This window comes from Silene latifolia, chromosome 2 (assembly GCF_048544455.1).
Source record: "Silene latifolia isolate original U9 population chromosome 2, ASM4854445v1, whole genome shotgun sequence".
Classification (NCBI taxonomy): Eukaryota; Viridiplantae; Streptophyta; class Magnoliopsida; order Caryophyllales; family Caryophyllaceae; genus Silene; species Silene latifolia.
This window is the reverse complement of record NC_133527.1, coordinates 188,272,558-188,291,824: the sequence shown is the minus strand read 5'-3', so window position 1 is coordinate 188,291,824 and position 19,267 is coordinate 188,272,558. Positions and strand designations below refer to the sequence as shown.

The window sequence follows — 19,267 nt, the reverse complement described above, 5'->3', positions numbered from 1 at the left end:
CAGACGTAAAAGATAGTCAAACTTGAATAAATTTGAACTTGATATTAATTGGATCGAATGACTTGAATGAAAAATAAATAAATAAAATCCCATAATGTTTTCTCACTTTTTTTTTAATTTTTTTAGTAATGATTCTTTGATTTATTACATTTGAATCACTTTGGGTAGGGCGGTTTAGTCAAATCTAATTGTGACTTGTGAGGGTAGTAACTTATGGCTATGTTTTGGGTTGATTTGTCACATTCTTTAAGGGGTGTTTGGTTAGTTACTTTGGAATGGAATGAAAAGGATCGAGTCTATTCAAATGTTTGATTGGTTGATTTTGGAATGGAGTTAGATATTAAATGGTTTTTAATCTTATACTCATCCTTCCCTATTGAATTCAAACTCTATTTCCCCATTCTATAACTTGTGGTGAACCAAACCAGATTAGATAAGTATGTATTTAGAACCACATATCACTATACTATCAAACTCCACTTCATTCTATTCCAACTTGTTGAACCAAATGACCCTCAATATTTTTATCAATCTGTCGCAAGTTATACTTTTTTTTTTGGTCAATTTGTCATTCACCGTTTTTTTCCAATTTGTCACTAGTTATTTTTTTTTTACCGATTTCGTGAATACCCTTTAAGGCCCTTTATTCCCTGCCATCTTCTTCACTACTTTTGTAACACCCAATCCCAAACCTAGGGTCGGGAGCAGTCACTCACGGTAGCTCGTCAGGTTGTGTGCATAGCCCACAGATCAACACGAGTCCTTTCAAGCGCATTTTGCCCTCACTCATGCGCATCCTAAAAACTTTCCCATAAGGTCACCAATCTTAAGTCTACTCTCAGCCAAACACGCTTTAACTGTGAAGTTCTTTCGCATGGATAACCAGAAAAAAAGTGCACTTTGTTGATGCGAGTAGTACTTTTAATCCCTTTAAATTCTATTCATTTAAGATTATCAATGAATCTCTTCAATTATCATGGGGGGTTATAATCAAAACCACGTTGGTTTGAAAAAACAGTGGCAAATTTAACATTACTTGTGAATTTTGGGTAGTTAGCATACTTGTAATGAAGCTTGGTAGGAGTGGAGAGAGCTTGTTGACGAGAGAAACCAATATTATTAACTAAGTAATTGGATTGATTTGGAAATTTGGTTGAATAGAGAATAAGATGCTGCAAATTATTGTGCAGATAATGCACGCCTGGAATGCTACATTTCCAACGGATAATTGTAGTTGTCATCTCTCCCTTTCTTTCAATTCAACTCAGAATGCACCACTACGTTTATTGGTAGGTCTAATAAGGGATAGATCTTAAAGAAGGAAAAAAAAAAAAGAAACGACAAATCAGGAACTCAGATGATGAGAAGTCGTTCCAAAACAAACCTCCTAAACCGAATGTAGGAACTCCTTTAGTGCCTACAATATGAATGGGGTAAGAACATGGATGGATGACACGTTCAATATACTCTTTTGCCATGACACCCAAATGTATACAGCTAGGGCTTAGCAAAATTGGTTATCCGCTCCGGTTTTGCAAACCGGTTCAGTAATCGGTTTTAAAATTTGGCTTTTTCCTAAATCGAATCCGTTCCGGATTAATCCGGTTAACCGTTTTTTTCTGAATTTAAAAATCCGGATTTGAAAACCGGTTTATCCGCTCCGATTTTCACAACCGATTTAAAAAAAATGCACAATAAAATGTATAGAAACACATAGAAAAATTAGGTTACCGGTTTAAACTAGTCTCCAGTTTTGAATTTACGTTAATTTTGACTTCTTAGGTTCTAAAAAAGAAACCGGTTTTGAATTTTTTACAATTGAATCCGATCCGTTTATATAGTAAAAAAATCCGGTCCAGTTACCGAACAAAAAAAAACGAATATTCGAACTCCATAATTCGTTTTTCGGTTCGGTTTTATAATACGGTTCAGATTTTTTTGCTCAGCCCATACATCCATACATTAAAGGTGTTTTAATATATCTTTTTTGTATTTTTTTTTATAATGATGTGTTTCTTTATTTTGTATTTTTTCTATATAACTTATTTATATTAATTATGAATATATTATAACTATTATTAAAATAAATTTATTTACATCTATATTCCTAACCAGCTATTAAAGCCCCTTACAAGTTACACATGATAGGGCCATCATTCCATTAGGGTCTCCCGGCGACCCAGATTTTAGGTTGGTAGCATGAAAGTTGTTACCGTGACCCAAACTAAATACATTATGTCCGATCTGGTTGGATCTTTGGTTCAGATCATTGATTTAAGGCCCTGTTCTTTTGAACTGAAACTAGTCTGATCTGAACTGAACTGAACTTATAGGATCTGAACTGAACTGAACTGAACTTATAGGATCTGAAGTGAACTTAAATTAAGTGACTTTAAGTTCAAAAGAACAGGCCTAACACCCCCATCAAAGGATGGGCGAGGGGACAAGGGAACACATTTTTAATTTACCATTTATTTTAGAGTTTTTTGTCAAAAACTACCTTATATTTAGGGGTATTTGTAAAAAAACTACCTTATATTATTTTTCTTGTTTTAGACAACCTTTGTTTTCTCATTTTTTTGGTCAAAAACTACCTACGCTGAAAATATGGCGAGATTTGGTCGATTTAGTGACATTAACCTATCTCACATGACTTTCTTAACATCAAACAACAATGATCAACTGCGTCCAAACCAAAAATTAACTTCAGATAAGCAAAATTAATAAATTTCACATTTCAATAATAACTACAAACATCTACTAAAGTTTAGCATAAGTACTTTATGACTTCCCAAAATCGGGCCTTAGTAAGATTAAAACATAAAAGAGTCATGTGAGATATGTTAAAGTCGGAAAATAGACCAAATATGTCTAGATTCTTAGCGTAGGTAGTTATTGACCAAAAATAAAAAAACAAAGGTAGTTGAAAACAAAAAAAAATAATATAAGGTAGTATTTTTACAAATACACCTAAATATAAGGTAATTTTTGACAAAAAAACCCTTTATTTTATATTAATTTAGTATGGGTTTTTCTAACATATGCCCACTAGGCATAGGATAAGAAACCCAAAATAGAAAGTAATAAATGTATTTTCTTGTAAATCAAAGTAAAAGTAGTTGATATTGCAATTTCCCATACAATATCATTTATTTATTTCTATTTTGAATTTCTTATCCTATGCCTAGTGGGCATAGGTTAGAAAAACCGATTTAGTATTGATGAAGGTGAAACAAGAGAGGTTGTTAGCCCGCCATTTTCGAACCACGGATTTACGATCGGTTGCCCTACCCGGCCGTTCTCGACTTCTCGTGGCCACCTCTAGCCAGGTCCTCTAGACAGTGCTTGCAAAAATCACAAACGTACTAGACAGGAAAACAAATAAAAAAGATAGGAAAACAACGGTAACCAAGTGCTCTAAACAACAAAAATTGATAAATACGCAATTTCTAATAACAGAATATTCCCACTAGAAACCACATGCAAAACCAAAGCGCATCGTTTCACCACCCTTCATTGATTCCTTAATTTGTACTACTCGTCCTCTATTTGCGCGGTTTATATAATCAATCAATTCCACCACCTCACATTTCATTCATTCGATCTCCTTGAAATCATAAATCGTAAGCTTACGCTTCTCTCTCTTTCTTTCTTCTCCACTAACTTCTCATCTCTAACTTTTCAAGCTTTTACAGAAGACATTAATGGCGACCTTCAAGGTTTCTCGCGTTCAAACGACGCCGTTCGATGGCCAGAAACCTGGCACCTCTGGTCTCCGTAAGAAGGTCCGTTACGCTAATTCTACTTTTTTTCATTTTCGCAGGTTTAATTTCGCAATTTTGTTTGATTTTTGATCGAAATCAGTGTTTTGCTTAATTTCATTAGCTTTAATTTGTTATTTCGTGATTATCGTTTTCATCGAAATAAATGCGCTGTATCGATTCATTTTTTGCTGCAATTTTTTGTTACGTTTTTGATTTTATAGATCAATATCTGTTCATAAATAGTTCGTTTTTGATTTTGATTGAAATCTGTGTTTTACTTAATTACATTCGCTTTACTTTGATGTATTTCGTAATTATAGTTTTGATCGAAATTAATGCCTTGTATTGATTCGTTATTTGCTGCAATAGATCAACCTCTGTTTATCAATAGATCTGTTAAGGCACAAATTATGCGATCATTTTAGCAATTCGCGTTTCCTACTTTCGTTTTCCAGTGTTTTTTTATATAATTTATACTGTTGAGTTGATGTTCATCTCGATCTTGTTTTTGTTGATATCAATTAGTCAGTATCGTTCAGAAATTGTTAGAATCTGTCTGAATCGGAAGCCTACGTATGTAGATCTTGTATTTGGAGTGTAATTGTATCTTGATTTTAGTGAAGCATGATCATGTGCATGTTTTAAATGAATAATAATCCTTTCTCTGTTCCATTAGATTGTATACGTTTCTCAAAATCTCACTCACATAATTTGAAAAACGCATACAAGCATTGTTGATGCCATCAACAGTTTTGCATTTGATTTAGTGCTCACATCGACATATGAGTGAATGAGTCCCCTAGTAAGGGATAGCCAAGAAGTATTCAACTCGATTTGAATGGAAACTAGTCAAAACATTTTACAGAAAATGTCAAAGTTGAATTCATAAAAAATAGAGCAAGTGTTACTATGCATGCATACATAAGGATTTGAGTTATGTCTTGGCAAGTTCAATGCACAACCAGTGAATTATCGTTGAATGAACACGAACATGTTATTTTGGATTTACGTTTCACCTTACTAGGAGTTTAGTCTACGTATTATGGTGCAAATCGACTGATGTTGATTTATGCTTGTGGAATCCTTCCGATTCACAAATGTTGAAAGTAATCAAATAATGTTTGCAAGAAATTTTGCATTTGGCTTGGTGAAGTTGTTACTGCTTTACTGTGTAAGTGTAACCACATAATTTTCTTAGTTTTTTCCATTTTATGATTTTCAGGTAAAAGTGTTTGCTCAACCACACTACTTGGAGAATTTTGTTCAGGCTACATTCGATGCACTCACAGCAGAGAAGATCAAAGGTAGCTATCGTGTGTCCCCTATCAAAGTGCTCTTTTTTTATAGAATTTTTTTCTTGCCATTATATTTTATAATTTCTCCTGTCGTAGTTTAAGGTTAAGATCTCATACAATTTGGATGGAAAGTTGGAAACAGATACACAAATATTAACTCTAACTAATTAAACATGGGAAAAGTATTAAATAAAATAAATTTTTGTACTATATGATAATTTATGGAGTAATGATGTAAAACCGAAGGACAATCAAGTAACCAACTCTACATCTGAAAAATGACAATGGCATGGTGGTGCAATGTGATCATATATCTTCCAAGTGCCAAATGGAGGTCAAGTTCATGGTTCATGCAATCATGCGAGACATGCGTGTTTGTGCGTTTTGACATGAAATATTGATGATACAAACGAGTAAAATTGTGTAGAAGTGGGGTTTTAAAATTAAATATGGTTGTCTGAATTATTTAGAGGATATGATTAGCCAACTTGGTTGAAATAGGAGAGTTTAAAATATAGTTTGAATGTATTTTATTGCTTAAGATGTTCCACGTTGGGTGTATCCATCCAACAAAGAAGATTCGGGAGGAAAACACTCTTCGCCCTCCCTTTTTTCCATCCCCCTCCATCCCTTTCTCCTCACTTTCTTCCTATCATTGAATCCTAACAAACTCTTACTCTCTTAGTTTTGCCGCTCGTGTTGTTGATAGAACCGTCACACTATCAAAGCTAAATATACTGTATAATGTTAGCTAGTTGTTAAGTCTACCTGAAGTCGAGAAGTTATAAATTGATTACGTGTTACAGTAGGTTATGGATAAGGTCAAATATTAGAGTGTACAAGCGGATCATTTTCACGTCATTCCCTTTGAGATGGCGGAGAAGTCTTCCTCTCTGAATTTATATTGGATCGGTGCAATTTCATCTTCTATGTTTGCCACCTTGTAATGCAGTTTCTGTCAATCGTAGTAGTTTTGATCTAGTCATTTATGAGTACATGCTTTTGATACAGGCAAAACACTTGTCGTATCTGGTGATGGGCGTTATTACTCCAAAGAGGCTATTCAGGTTTGCTTGTCAACTTTACTTTGCTGACTTCTTGTAGTTCCCTTCAGTCTTCACCAAATTATTATGCTACTATTCAACTACAGGCCCAAATGTATTGCTTTGTTTTTGTGGTTTGGTCGTTCATTACTCTCTTCAACACTTTCGGGGTTTGGGGGGAAATTTTTATTCCTTTTGCGTCCTGTTTGGGGGCCTTCAAAATTTCAAATCATAGTGGACATTATAGCTTTCCCTTGGGCAGTTTTTTCGAGTGACCTTGGATATTTTATGCAACTTCTTTTGTTATGAGTGTGCTTTTTAGGGTGGTTGCCCCCCTTACGGGCAGTTCCAAATTATTTCAACAGTTTAGTTCAGTTTTTATTAGTTTTTTTACTTTTGAAGGATTGGTGATCAATCATCTGCAAATGTCAAGTAGTTTATCTGACAATAAATGTCAGAGTTATTTAATCACTTCCTCTCCTCTAGTCGTGGGTTTGTGTCAGAATATATTCAGTGTGATATCAACAATTAGCCTCTCCTCTATAACTCTTGTGCGTGAACCAAATGGCTTATGTAACTGTAATTGGCTATATAACTTCGCCTCGGCAAGTAGATGGTAGATTGGTAGAGCAATGTCCATGGTTGGTTTCTGTGAATAAAACCTCCCATATATTCCCACATGTGAGTGTCCTACATTGATAGAAGAGGAGAGGAGTTACCACTTTATAAGGCAAGGGGCTACTCCCTCTATTGCCAATTGGTTTTAGAGTGGAACCTCCTTGACCTTATGAAGTGGACTCTCTCTCCTCCATTGGGGTGCAGCCCAGGCCCGTTACATGATTTAACAGTTTCATCATCCCTTTGCAAACAAACATTCATTATTTCGAAAATTCTTTTTCTTTTATGGTTTTGAGGGTATTATTTTTTTTTGTCCCAGCCTATTTTTGATCTGTATAAAACGAGTCTACACGTAGTACAACTGTTTCACTGTGCTATCCTATAATGTACCATCTTTTCTACTTCAATTTTGTATGCGAGGATGAATAAAATGCATACACTGTTTTCCTTAAATGCAGTTCTAATATTCTTAAGTTTTGGTCTGTAGAGGTAGAAGCTTAAAGCCCCTAGTGATTTTATGATCTACGTGCCTTTATCATTGCTGATTGATTACTGCTCTCTCATGAAAAAAATAATGCAGATTATCATCAAGATGTCAGCAGCTAATGGAGTGAAAAGCATTTGGGTTGGTCAGAATGGTTTGCTTTCAACACCTGCCGTGTCAGCAGTTATACGTGAAAGAGTTGGGAAAGATGTATGTTTGGGACATTCACAGTTCATAGCGTTACTATATTGAAATAATTGATACTCTGTATTTGTTTTCAGATTCACAGCTAATGTGAAGTCATATTGAAGTATTTGGTATAACTTATGAGGTGTGATTCGTTCTGACAGGGCTCTAAGGCGTCTGGATCTTTCATATTAACTGCAAGTCACAATCCAGGAGGCCCTACTGAGGTTTGTCTTCCCTTCTTATATATTATTAGTGGTAACTCCAATTTTCATGAAATATCATATATATGTAACATTGTCTCATTATATATATATTTTTTTCATTCTTTCATTCCAGGATTTCGGAATTAAATACAACATGGAAAATGGAGGGCCTGCTCCGGAGGGAGTAACTGATAAGATTTATCAGAACACCACTACCATAAAGGAGTACTTGATTGCTGAAGGTGTGCCAGAGGTAGTTTTTGTGTCCTCCGAATCTGATTTTCTTCAGTTTTGATCTTGTGGATTTTGTTTGTTATACATCTCTTTTGATTCTTCTCAGGTTGACATATCGAAATTGGGTACATCTAGCTTCACAGGGCCTGAGGGAGAGTTTGAAGTTGAAGTATTTGATGCAACAGAAACATATGTACAGTTGATGAAGTATGTTCTATAAATTGGGTTAACACAATCTCTGTGATTATCTTACAAATCATCATTATGCTTCAGCAAATCTATATGAGCGCTTGCTTAGTTGACCATCTATATTAGCGAATTATAAGATGCATCTGATATAATTGAACTTTGAACATGTGCCTTCTTTGTTTCAGTTGTTATTTCTGTTATCTCTTGTTCATGAATGAACTTAAAAGACTATAGTGACTTGTGGTTTGCCTGATCGCTATGCTTTATATTTAGTTAGCTTAAATGTTCGGCATTTGGTGGTTATGTTTAGACTACATAAAGAATAGGATTGTTTTAAACAAGTGCAGTGTTCTATTGGTGTAGACACTTTGACTTTGAGTTCATAATTTGAGTCAGAGATGCTAAGATTAACTCGTCTCATGTTAGTTCTCCTCTGAAGCGACAACTGAAAGTTAAAAGTAGGCTTTAGGTATGAATGAATTGAATGTAAATGTTACTACAAATGTAGAAGAGGAGGCCGATGAACTTGCTGGGTCATTCATAGTGGTCTATTTCAATATTCACAGTTGGTTATATACTATCTAGTGTAAATGAGAGTTATTTCCCTAAAAACTACTCGTATTAATTAACTAAAACCACTGATTCGTTAATTTCTTGTCCATGAATAATTTTGATGCCTCATAATGTCCAGTAACTGAGTTTGTTGCGATTTACTCTTTATTTTGCTTCAAATTTTTACGCATACTCGTCCGCCAATGTCATTATGGATAACAAGGAATGGCCTTTATCTTGTGTGAGCAGGTCTATTTTTGATTTCGAGGCTATCAAGAAGCTGCTTGCATGCCCAAAATTCTCATTCTGGTAATTGGTTCAGTAATATGTAGGAGCACTCTCAAGGAGTAGTTTTAGTCTATACTGCATTTATCTCATTTTATAAGAGTGATTTTATTTCAATTTTAGTTATGATTCTCTCCATGGAGTTGCTGGTGTCTATGCTTCACGGATCTTTGTAAAGGAGCTTGGTGCCAGTGAAAGCTCTCTGTTGAACTGCACACCAAAGGTCTGATGGCTGCCCAGGATGATTATCTTGTTTTTAGTTAACTACTTATAAAGTAGATGTTTCAGCTTTATGTTTCACATTAATAGGAAGATTTTGGTGGTGGGCATCCTGATCCCAACTTGACCTACGCTAAGGAGCTGGTTCAGCGTATGGGTTTGGGTAAATCAAGCTCGCCAGGCGAACCACCGGAATTTGGTGCAGCTGCTGATGGCGATGCTGATCGTAATATGATCCTGGGTAAAAGGTAGATGTTGATTGTAACTACTGAGAACTTTTCTTTCATACGTGAGAAAAAGCACTTTGTGTATCTTAGTGGTGTGATTTAACTAACTAACAATCTTTGTAGGTTTTTCGTGACACCGTCAGATTCGGTTGCTATTATTGCAGCCAATGCTGTAGAAGCAATACCATATTTCTCTGGTGGTCTGAAGGGAGTTGCTAGGTATGGTGTTGAACTTTGTTTTCTTAAATTTCTTCTGTTGGTATGACCATATTTCTGCAGCTATTAGCCTCTATGGTTTTGGGGCCTATGTTATCCAGAATATGGAGCTTCTCCCTGTCTTTTTTTTTCTTTGATGATGTCAACTGTCGAGTGAAGTTCCTTTTCTATTCAGGCCTTTGTGTTTTATTCCTCATTTTGGTTTGTAATAACTTTTCAGGAGTATGCCTACTTCAGCTGCTTTGGATGTGGTAGCAAAAGCTCTTAATCTAGAGTTCTTTGAGGTGGATATATTATTATATTATCGATTAAAAAACTTCATTTGATTCTACTTCAAATTTTCTACTTTCAACTTTTTTTATTTCATTTGATTTTTTTAAAAAAAAAAAAATAGTTTTGCAAAGCTTCCTTCCACCAATTAACATATAATTACATTTTTCTTTAATCTCAGGTACCCACTGGCTGGAAATTTTTTGGTAACTTAATGGATGCTGGAAAATGTTCAGTATGTGGCGAAGAGAGTTTCGGAACTGGTATACCTCATACCTTTTGTTGCTCCCTGACCTCTCACCTGATGAGTAATTGTAGATAGACTGACTTCCTTGAGTACAGGCTCTGATCATGTGCGTGAAAAGGATGGTATCTGGGCTGTTTTGGCTTGGCTATCAATCCTGGCTTATCGGAACAAAGACAAACTTAATGGAGAAGAGCTTGTGACTGTTGAAGACATTGTTCGTCAACATTGGGCTAAATATGGTCGACACTATTACACAAGATACGATTATGAGGTATTATTTTTTCTTTATAGTTCAGAATTTGCAGAGCCGTTTGTGGGATGTAACCGTAATAATTGATGTGTAAAATCGCCTTCTGAAGAATGTTGATTCTGGTGGAGCAAAAGAACTTATGGCACATCTGGTCAATCTGCAATCAAATCTCCCTGAAGTTAACAAGTAAGCGGACTTCGCTTCTTTTTCTCTCGTATTCAATTAGGTTTAACTTTCCCGGTGAATGGAAAGACATCACTGCTACAGCTTTTTGATATTTGATACCCCCTCTCATTCTTTGGTGTCATATCATTGATTGGATATAGGTGAGAAATAGTTTACTCAAATGGTATGAATCCAAATAATGAGAGGGAATACTATAATATTTTCTGCATTCATCTTGATTTTAATTTTGCCGTGTCTTGGAGAATCCGTTATCACTTGTCTGCTTCATTGCATCTTGTGACGTTAGTGTTTCAAGTTTTAGGTTGTTATGAGTGATTTTATTTTATTACTGTGAAGATGACAAAAGAATCATTATATGGGAGCTAACCTTATTTGTCAAGGTGCTTTAATATGCGGCTCTTTTTCATAATTGTACTCTGATGGGAATAACAGCATGTTAACATATTCCCAAGGGCAAGCACAGATAATTTGCTTCTGTGAGGAGGCTGACTGCGATTATTATTGCTAACCATGGTGTGATTGTTAATGGTAGAGTCTAGGGATGATGACAGTCAATACGTTAAAATTTTTAAGCTTTGCTTTCATACCCAGCCATAGATTGGCAAGAGCTATGTATTACAACAACAATACCCCGATGCTTCAAGGGCTCACGCTATTCGGGGTAGACGTTTGTGTCAAACGTACTCAGCATTGAAACGCCTGCCATTACATCACTGTATTAAATTATTCAATACTCGGCTTATGCCAAAATCCCGACCCAACCATTATTTAATTATTTTATTCCGTCTTACAACATAATTATTTAATTAATAAATATAATAAAACATATTTTGAAATATAATTTATAAATCACAATTTAAAATCACATTTAACATTTCCACCGTCTGACTAACCACTAACCATGCCACTAAAATACGGGGTATTACAATCACTGCCACCCTTTTAGCTAACTAGTAGAAGTAGTCATCCTTTTAGTTAACCTGTGGCAGCAGCCACCTACAATTTTGCATGTCAAGTTATTACCTACCTTTGTGCTTGATTTCCCTATTCATGTAACCACCATCCCCTATCATTTATGCATGTACTTTTGATCTAAATTCAATTATTGCTAATCTGGAGGAAAGCTTGCACACATCCCTTTGACGCACTTTGGATAATTTTCTGGAAATGTGTATGATCTTGTCATGTTAATTGAAGCTGATTTTTTGTTTTTGCTGTAAAAATAGGATTGTGAAGTCTGTAGATTCAGATGTGGCAAATGTAGTTGATGCCGATGAATTCGAGTATAAAGATCCAGTTGACGGTTCAGTGTCAAAGCACCAGGGTATCCGCTATCTGTTTGCAGATGGGTCGCGATTGGTAAGCAGATTCTTGTTTCTATTTTCAAGGATGAGCATGTCTTATTTGGACCCACATCAACTACTAACTTTCGTATCCCGGTTATAATTATAGGTATTCCGCCTTTCTGGAACTGGCTCTGAAGGAGCTACCGTCCGTGTATACATTGAGCAATATGAAAATGATTCCTCCAAAACTAGCAGAGACTCTCAGGATGCACTCAAACCTCTTGTAAGTTCTGTTAATTATAAATTGAATTTGACCGCTAATAATCCCTCCATTAGGCATATATGATTTAACTAAGAAATGCGTGTGGTTTGTTTCAGGTTAACGTTGCTCTCAAGCTCTCTAAGATGCAGGAGTTCACTGGCAGGTCTGAGCCCACTGTCATTACTTAGGTTGCGGTCATAAAAATTTGACTCTACATCCCGTTAGTTTTGTGATATCGTTTTGTGATATCTTCATGTGTTGAGGCAATATGGTTTTGAATTTGTCTATTTCTCACAGACACGCTTGTGACTTGCGAGAGAGCATGTACTTCATTTTACATTTTTTTTTGGTTTTTGGGAAGCCGAATAGGCTGTACTTCTAAAGGGAACTTCAGTAGTCGAGTTTTGGCGTCTATGTTGAGCACTATTTTTGCAGGATGACCTCAATAAAACAGCTCCTGTAGTCTCAATAGTGACCTTCCTGGTTAATGGAAGCCATATTTCATAGTAATATACTCCGAGTTTGTCTATTCGGCCGATGCTGTTTGCCTGTTTCCATGAATCAATCTGTGGTCTTTTGAAAGCTTTCTCGTATGAAAATTCTTCAAATCATACAGCCAGCTCCTCGAAACCTTTCATAAAAGGCTGACTATTTGGCTTAGCTCCTTGGTGAAATAGTCGAGAAAAAAGAAAAAAAAAATATTAAAGAAACTTTATCTGAATATTGTCTCAGTTTTTATACGAGTCCATTTTTGAAATAATGGTCAAAAATAAAATATTTGTCGTTTTGGGTCGGTTTTGAAAATATTTGTCAAAATGGTGTCCACGTAGGCTCGGGATTTCTAGACCTGAAACACGCCACTACTAATGGCGTGTTTTGTGAAGGAAACACGCCATTAGTAGTGGCGTGTCTTTACAACAATTTTTGTACTCAACTGACTAAACTTTAAAAAAAAAAAAAAAAAAAAAAAAAAAAAAAAAAAAAAAAAAAATTACACAAGACACGCCATAGGGAATGGCGTGTTTCCCCTCCGAAACCCGCCATTCCCAATGGCGTGTTTGTTTTAGTCCATTTTTTAATGAAGTTTCTTTCCCTACTCATTATAAACACGCCATTTGTAATGGCGTGTTTTAGGTCCAGAAATCCCGAGCCTACGTGGACACCATTTTGACAAATATTTTCAAAACCGACCCAAAACGACAAATATTTTATTTTTGACCATTATTTCAAAAATGGATTCTTCTTTAAAGCATAATTATGTTTGCACGCTGCCGTAATTGCTCATCTAAATCTGAGAAGGATCACTTTGGAAAAGCTTACCCGTAACTACAGAGCAGATCCCCTGTCCCATTTTATGTCTCATCTTGTGTCCCATCACCTCTCCTAATGACACATTAGCACTTTGATATATAATCTACTGTACTAACTACGCCACTATTATATTCACATTCTGACTTTTGTTTTAATTCTTGGTCACGAGTTTCAATAAGTAGTACTCCCTCCCAATATTAATTTTTGCCCCATTTCATTTGGGCACAAAGAATAAGGAAACTAATAAACAATAAAAAAAAGTAATGCTAAAGTTGATAGTGGATTGTACTATTTACGACTTTAATTAATAAATAATGAAAAAGTTGGTAGTGGGTCTCACTTAAACTAATAAACAATGTCAAAAATGTGTCTCGAAATGAAAAGTTTAGAAATGGGCAAAACCAAATACTTTGCCATTAAGAGGAAATGGGGCAAAAATAGGAGGGTACGACTTTGAAACTCATTAACAGAGTTGCGGTTAGACAAACCTTTTTAGCCAAATAAGCTTTAATTGATCATAGTTTTGGGCCGAGAGTCGAGAAAGTGTTTTTTCTCTCCAAATTCATTGTTTTTACGAGATCTTTGGTAACATTTTTCAAGCTCATGGCTAAGAGTTAATCAGTCAAAAAATTTCATTCGAAAGGAGGGTACGACTTTGAATTACCATGTAGAATTTCCCATATTTAACTAACTCCAACCCACCACATCTGTTTTACTGCAACAAACAGTAAACATAACGATGAAATAACAGGCTATAGCAGTTGGGAAGTCACATTTGATAATGTGCACCTGAATTAAAAACGGTCCATACGTGAATATTTTTAAAATAAAAATCTAAAAAGATTAGTAGATTGTTATAATACAAAGAAATATAAACACACCACCTGCTTTCTAATAGCAAATCTTCAAATGCTTCGACCAGCATTAAAGTTGCATCAACCAAAATCAACAAGAAGCAACTCCGCACAATTTTCTAGGGTAATGTTAGAAAAAGAACATCTACTTTGCAGCTGCAACCAATGCAGAGCGAACTGGTGTGAATGAAGAAATAAGAGATCCAAGCTGTAGCTTATCGTTACATCCAAAACTGAGTCTATACCTGCAAAGAAAGAACTTGTCATCAGTTGTGGCCATTTCACAATAATCAAGCAAAAATAACAATTTTTGTACGCTTTTCATTAAGTACAGTTTGCTACCAATCCCAAGGCAAAACTCAGAAGTTTCGAATTGTACAGCTCCTTTCATTAACGAATCAAGGAGTAAAATGTCAGTTTACTTAACTGAAAACATAAAAACTTAGGCAGCTAAAAGAGACACAAGTCACTTTTCCACGCATCTTTCAAGGAATGATTTGGAAAAACAAACTTCGATAAGATCATGAGTAATGGAAGCTGTTGGGCAAAAGCTTCCAATACCCAGCCATATTTACGAGTACCAAAACAACACCAAATGACAAAATGTGTCCTCTATCAGATACAGTCGAAACCATGTAGATAAAGGGCGATATTTTAACCTTCAAACGGCCAAAGCCAAGACTTAAGTCAGCTTTCAGCCTAAATACAAATTCCCAGCTTAAAGGCACCCTCTCATGCACTATACTAAATTCCCGAAATACTTATTCTGGGGATAGGTTTAAAAATTTAGAGAATATAAATTAAGGTGCACATATGGTGCACCGTGCAAGGAACAAATTTGTGTCATAAACAAGTTCTAAGACAAGGATCACTGGTGTTACGAAAGAGGTTGAAGTAAACAGTCAAAGACAAGGATCAATGGTGTCAAGCTTTATAAATCAATCCATGTAGGATGTGGCAAACAGTCAAACACCAAGAAAGCACTGAAATTAATCCAGTAGCAATCAAAGATGTGGGATGTGGCAAACACCAAGAAAGCACTGCGAACGATATATGGTTACTGGTTAGGGATGTCTGGCTAAAAGTTGATATCTCACATTCTCACCGCAGCCACCCTAGTTTGGCAGGCATGGATAGTGGTTTGGCGGGGAGGGGGGGGCGGGGGGGGGGGGGGAACTATAATTATAAATTTGTAATTGTCGTGGATGATCGGGCTTGTATGGATTTTGTATTGTAGCCACGTCATACCAACCATCTATAAGTATTCTGGATAGCAATAGTGACTTCTAAAATTTAATTCAGGAAGAGACTGATTCTTAATGCGATAGAGACTAGAGTGTAGAGGAGAGGGTGCGAGAAAAGACTCCCATTAGATTTAGTTCAGAAAGAGTGGAAGTCAAAGTATTTGCGGGTTGATCCCTCAGCCTCCTATGAGCTACATGTATTGTAATATCAAGTGTAATTTACGGAATCAAGGGCGTCTAAGATGTAAATGCTCATATAAACAAAAAATAAGTCAATAATACACACTCTATATCTGCCAAATCATTGATCAGTTGCGCCCGAATATCTGCTGGCATCCGGATCCTGAAAGCAAACCTGTCAACATATATCCCTCCCATTAAATTCAAAGCTTACAAAAATCCATGGATAGATGTGGAGGGGAAAGGCTTACATTGTTACTTCCCTTATGATGTCTACCAAGGCCAAACCCTTTTTTGTTTTCATTTCCGAAATTCCTGATCAAAGTTAAGAATAACATAAACATATATTAACAAGAATAAGCATGATAAAGAAGATAACAAAACAGTGTCATTCTTGGATACCGCTAAAGGTCGTAGCAAAGCTCTCATTGAGAAGCAAATATGATATTCTCTCAATGTCCTTGGGCAATGGATTTCCTGTGCACAGGTGCACTGCTTCTTCTGTTATTTGCTGAGATGCCATATGTGTTGACTACAAAATAAAAATAAAAAGTAGCACTCAATATCAGACAGGAAGCAAACTTGACAAGACTTCAGTTATACAACTACAGGCACAACTGCATTAATAAGAAAATGGCTGCTTCAGAAGCTTCCAAGATCAAGATATGAGGCACTCCAATACTGTACCATGTCATTACCTCATGATGCAATAGCACTAGTTTCTAATATCCTTTTACTCAGCAACAACAACAACAACAACATCAGAGCCTTAATCCCAAAATGATTTGGGGAATATCCTTTTACTCAGAATAGACTAATTATTGTCATGATAAAAAGCTTAATATTTGTTCGTAATACGAATAGTTAAGATTGCATCTGCTGCATTTATGTGATGATTCCGGCAGATTTTTGTATTTTTCATGGCTTTAGCAAAGCTTTTCATAGCACTAATGCTCACATTTGTGTCAATATAGCTGAAACTAGTATAGGTTTAAAAAAAGTAAAAATCAGTCATTTTTTGTAGATTCTACTCAATCTGGGCCAAGACATCTAGTTCAATGTGGACAAGTAACCCCAGTCCAGGTGCGGTCATGCCTAGCACGTGCAGTCCTCCGTTGTCGTATATGCTAGCAGACGGTCTTTATTCTTCACGTGTCCGTCTCCAAATACATAACCTTACCTCGATGTCTCATAAGATTTTACCTTCTTCAAAATTATTTCTCTCTCATTTGATCCTTGTACGCTCGGTTGCTCACACATAATAGCATACACAGCTATAAAATACTCATCAACTGCATGTGTGCTTCACAGCCCAATACTCACATCCCATTTAACCGTACATGCATCATTCTCAGGGGCTAGAATAATCTATGGGGCATAATCTGTGTGCTGATATGGTATTAATGTCTTATAGAGTAAATCCACTCTCTAAATAAACAAAGACTCATTTCTAGAATCTTGCTAGATATGTGGACGAGCTGGTAATGAAAACCATGAAATATTGGTTAGTAACCATAAATTGCATTGGCATCCACTTTAAACTAGTCATACAGTTCCAAAATTTTGGTAGATCAGTCAAAGAAGACTCTACTCGTTTAACAAAAGGAAGTCTAGTGAAAAAGTAACTTAGAGCAACTACAATCGTACAAAAAAAGTTATCACAATGATTGAAACCACCCTTGAAGTTCACGGATCAAGGGTAGTTGGGACTAAAGAAAAAGCCTTTCTCTAACCTACTCCATAGACATCCAACAAGGATTTTGAAAGGGCCAATTCTTTCTATCCAAAACAAGTTGTAAGATTAGGAAAAAAGGGTTTCATTTTCCCGATCCTTGTTTTCAAAAGCAATCGTACAATTCGGATAATATAACGAATGAAACAATATAAATGTTCAAAGGATTGAAATTTGTTTCGCTAAAAATTTGTATTACTCTATATGATATAAGCAAAGTAACATCAGGACAGTGATTCTGTAACATACGTAAAAATTATCTAACAATGCTAGTTTTTAAACATGGTAAAAATATAGCGGGAGATGGTAAATCATTCACGCGCAAGGAAGTCAGGACATAAATTAATATTAGTTATATTAAGAGGGCAAGAGATCATAAAAAATCACAAACCTGCAAAATATTCAAAGCCTTACGCATGTCCCCATTGCTTAATCGTACAAGTGCAGCTAAGCCAGACTCGGAAACATCCAGCCTATGTTATAAGATAAAAACAAATGATATTGCAACTTTCTTGAAACACTTTAATAATAGCAGTATAAGGGTTCGAAAGAGCAGAATCAAGGCGATTATCAACTCAGGCAATAATGTGGTAGGAAAAGTAGAGGGTCTTAGATGAAGAAGAACTCACCCTTCAGCAGCAATGACGTGCTTAAGGCGGTCAGTGACATGGGAAGTATCAAGAGGAGCAAAGCGGAAGCGAGTGCACCTTGACTGAAGAGCAGGGATGATTTTGTTAACATGGTTACATATGAGTGCAAATCTTGTGCTTTTAGTGTACTTCTCAATCACTGGTTCCATGAACAAGCAACCAACAAATAAAACAATCAATAATCAATAAAAACAAGAAGGGCATAAAGCGGGGGAAAGCAGAGAAAATGATAAAGACGAAGACCACCTCGACGTAGAGCAAACTGAGCATCCTTGGTCATTGCATCCGCTTCATCCAACAACACTAATTTCACATGTGCCTTAGCACTGCCATCAACAATACAAGAGTCAGCACAAGTAGTTAACATCCCCCCTCCGTCCCAATCATTTATTAACCTATTTATTCTTTGAGCGGCATTTTAATCAAAGATAAACAAATGATTAAAACGGAGGATAGAGTCGACTAAAATGCAAGTAAACGGGGTTACCCCATACCCGAAAGAGAAACTATGGGTGCTAGCAAAATCCTGAATTTGCTGACGAACAACATCAATGCCACGGTCATCAGAAGCATTAAGCTCAAGAATCATATTATGGAAATGATTACCATACAATTTCCGCGCAACGGCGAGAATCGTAGATGTTTTCCCAGTACCAGGAGGACCGTAAAGTAGTAAATGTGGCAGCTTGTTCTCACTAGTCAACCTATCAACTACGCCACACAATTAACATTAGTCGTTTACATCCAACAGACCGTCATATCGCCATTAATTTACTACTTAATTTGAATTAAACATACGGAACTGAATTGAACTGAACTGAATTGAATACTTACTGGTGTCGATAATGTCGCGATGTGCCGCGACGTCGGCGAGAGAGTGAGGTCGGTATTTTTCAACCCATGGCGTGATTTTGCTCTTATCAGATGATTGTTCGACCTCCATTGGAGTCGCGGTTTCCGACATTTTCCTGGGTTTTTTTTCTAGGGTTTCAAACTTTCAATTTCAATTTCAATTTCAATTTATGTTTCTAATTTCTTCCTCTTCCGCGGCGGGAGTTTTCTAGTACTAGGAGTGAGTACGGGTACTCCAGTTTCGGGTTTTCTAAGTAAAAATGAGTCACTATTGAAATCATTGTAGTCAAATCCGACCCGATCCGGCCAAATGTTTTTTTTTTTATTGACCAGGAGTATCCCCTGTCGATAGCTGGGGCAATCTCCTTCAGGGTACTGAAGGCAATTTAATGGATTGACCCCTCTCAAGTTTGACTTTTTCATTC

The 19,267-nt window shown here is 36.1% G+C and overlaps 3 protein-coding genes across 3 annotated transcripts in view; 1 reads left to right on the top strand and 2 right to left on the bottom strand.

Annotated features, from left to right (window-relative positions):
* Positions 1–19,267, bottom strand: part of LOC141643916 (uncharacterized) — a 226,123-nt gene that overhangs the window by 161,906 nt on the left and 44,950 nt on the right. The window lies entirely within an intron of this gene.
* LOC141643897 (phosphoglucomutase, cytoplasmic) lies at positions 3,424–12,548 on the top strand. The gene is made up of 19 exons (XM_074453280.1): positions 3,424–3,623; positions 3,696–3,785; positions 4,987–5,068; positions 6,071–6,126; positions 7,301–7,414; positions 7,555–7,617; positions 7,730–7,849; positions 7,937–8,037; positions 8,821–8,880; positions 8,980–9,079; positions 9,166–9,323; positions 9,426–9,521; positions 9,739–9,802; positions 9,970–10,051; positions 10,131–10,306; positions 10,395–10,471; positions 11,698–11,830; positions 11,924–12,040; positions 12,136–12,548. Exons 2-19 carry the CDS (start codon positions 3,705–3,707, stop codon positions 12,205–12,207), a joined length of 1,752 nt encoding a protein of 583 aa, XP_074309381.1. The 5' UTR covers positions 3,424–3,623; positions 3,696–3,704; the 3' UTR covers positions 12,208–12,548.
* On the bottom strand, positions 14,092–19,092 carry LOC141643906 (replication factor C subunit 3). The gene is made up of 9 exons (XM_074453294.1): positions 18,825–19,092; positions 18,485–18,701; positions 18,237–18,316; positions 17,970–18,129; positions 17,732–17,813; positions 16,011–16,140; positions 15,860–15,923; positions 15,715–15,783; positions 14,092–14,429 (listed from the first exon to the last, which is right to left on the bottom strand). Exons 1-9 carry the CDS (start codon positions 18,952–18,954, stop codon positions 14,330–14,332), a joined length of 1,032 nt encoding a protein of 343 aa, XP_074309395.1. The 5' UTR covers positions 18,955–19,092; the 3' UTR covers positions 14,092–14,329.

Coding starts and splice junctions, on each gene's coding strand:
- LOC141643897 (XM_074453280.1), top strand. CDS start 3,705: ATGGCGACCTTCAAGGTTTCTCGCGTTCAAACGACGCCGTTCGATGGC. Junction 9,324..9,425: donor AATATGATCCTGGGTAAAAG/GTAGATGTTGAT, acceptor CAATCTTTGTAG/GTTTTTCGTGACACCGTCAG. Junction 11,831..11,923: donor TTGCAGATGGGTCGCGATTG/GTAAGCAGATTC, acceptor TTATAATTATAG/GTATTCCGCCTTTCTGGAAC.
- LOC141643906 (XM_074453294.1), bottom strand. CDS start 18,954: ATGTCGGAAACCGCGACTCCAATGGAGGTCGAACAATCATCTGATAAG. Junction 17,814..17,969: donor CACGTCATTGCTGCTGAAGG/GTGAGTTCTTCT, acceptor CTTATAACATAG/GCTGGATGTTTCCGAGTCTG. Junction 15,784..15,859: donor ATCATAAGGGAAGTAACAAT/GTAAGCCTTTCC, acceptor ATATGTTGACAG/GTTTGCTTTCAGGATCCGGA.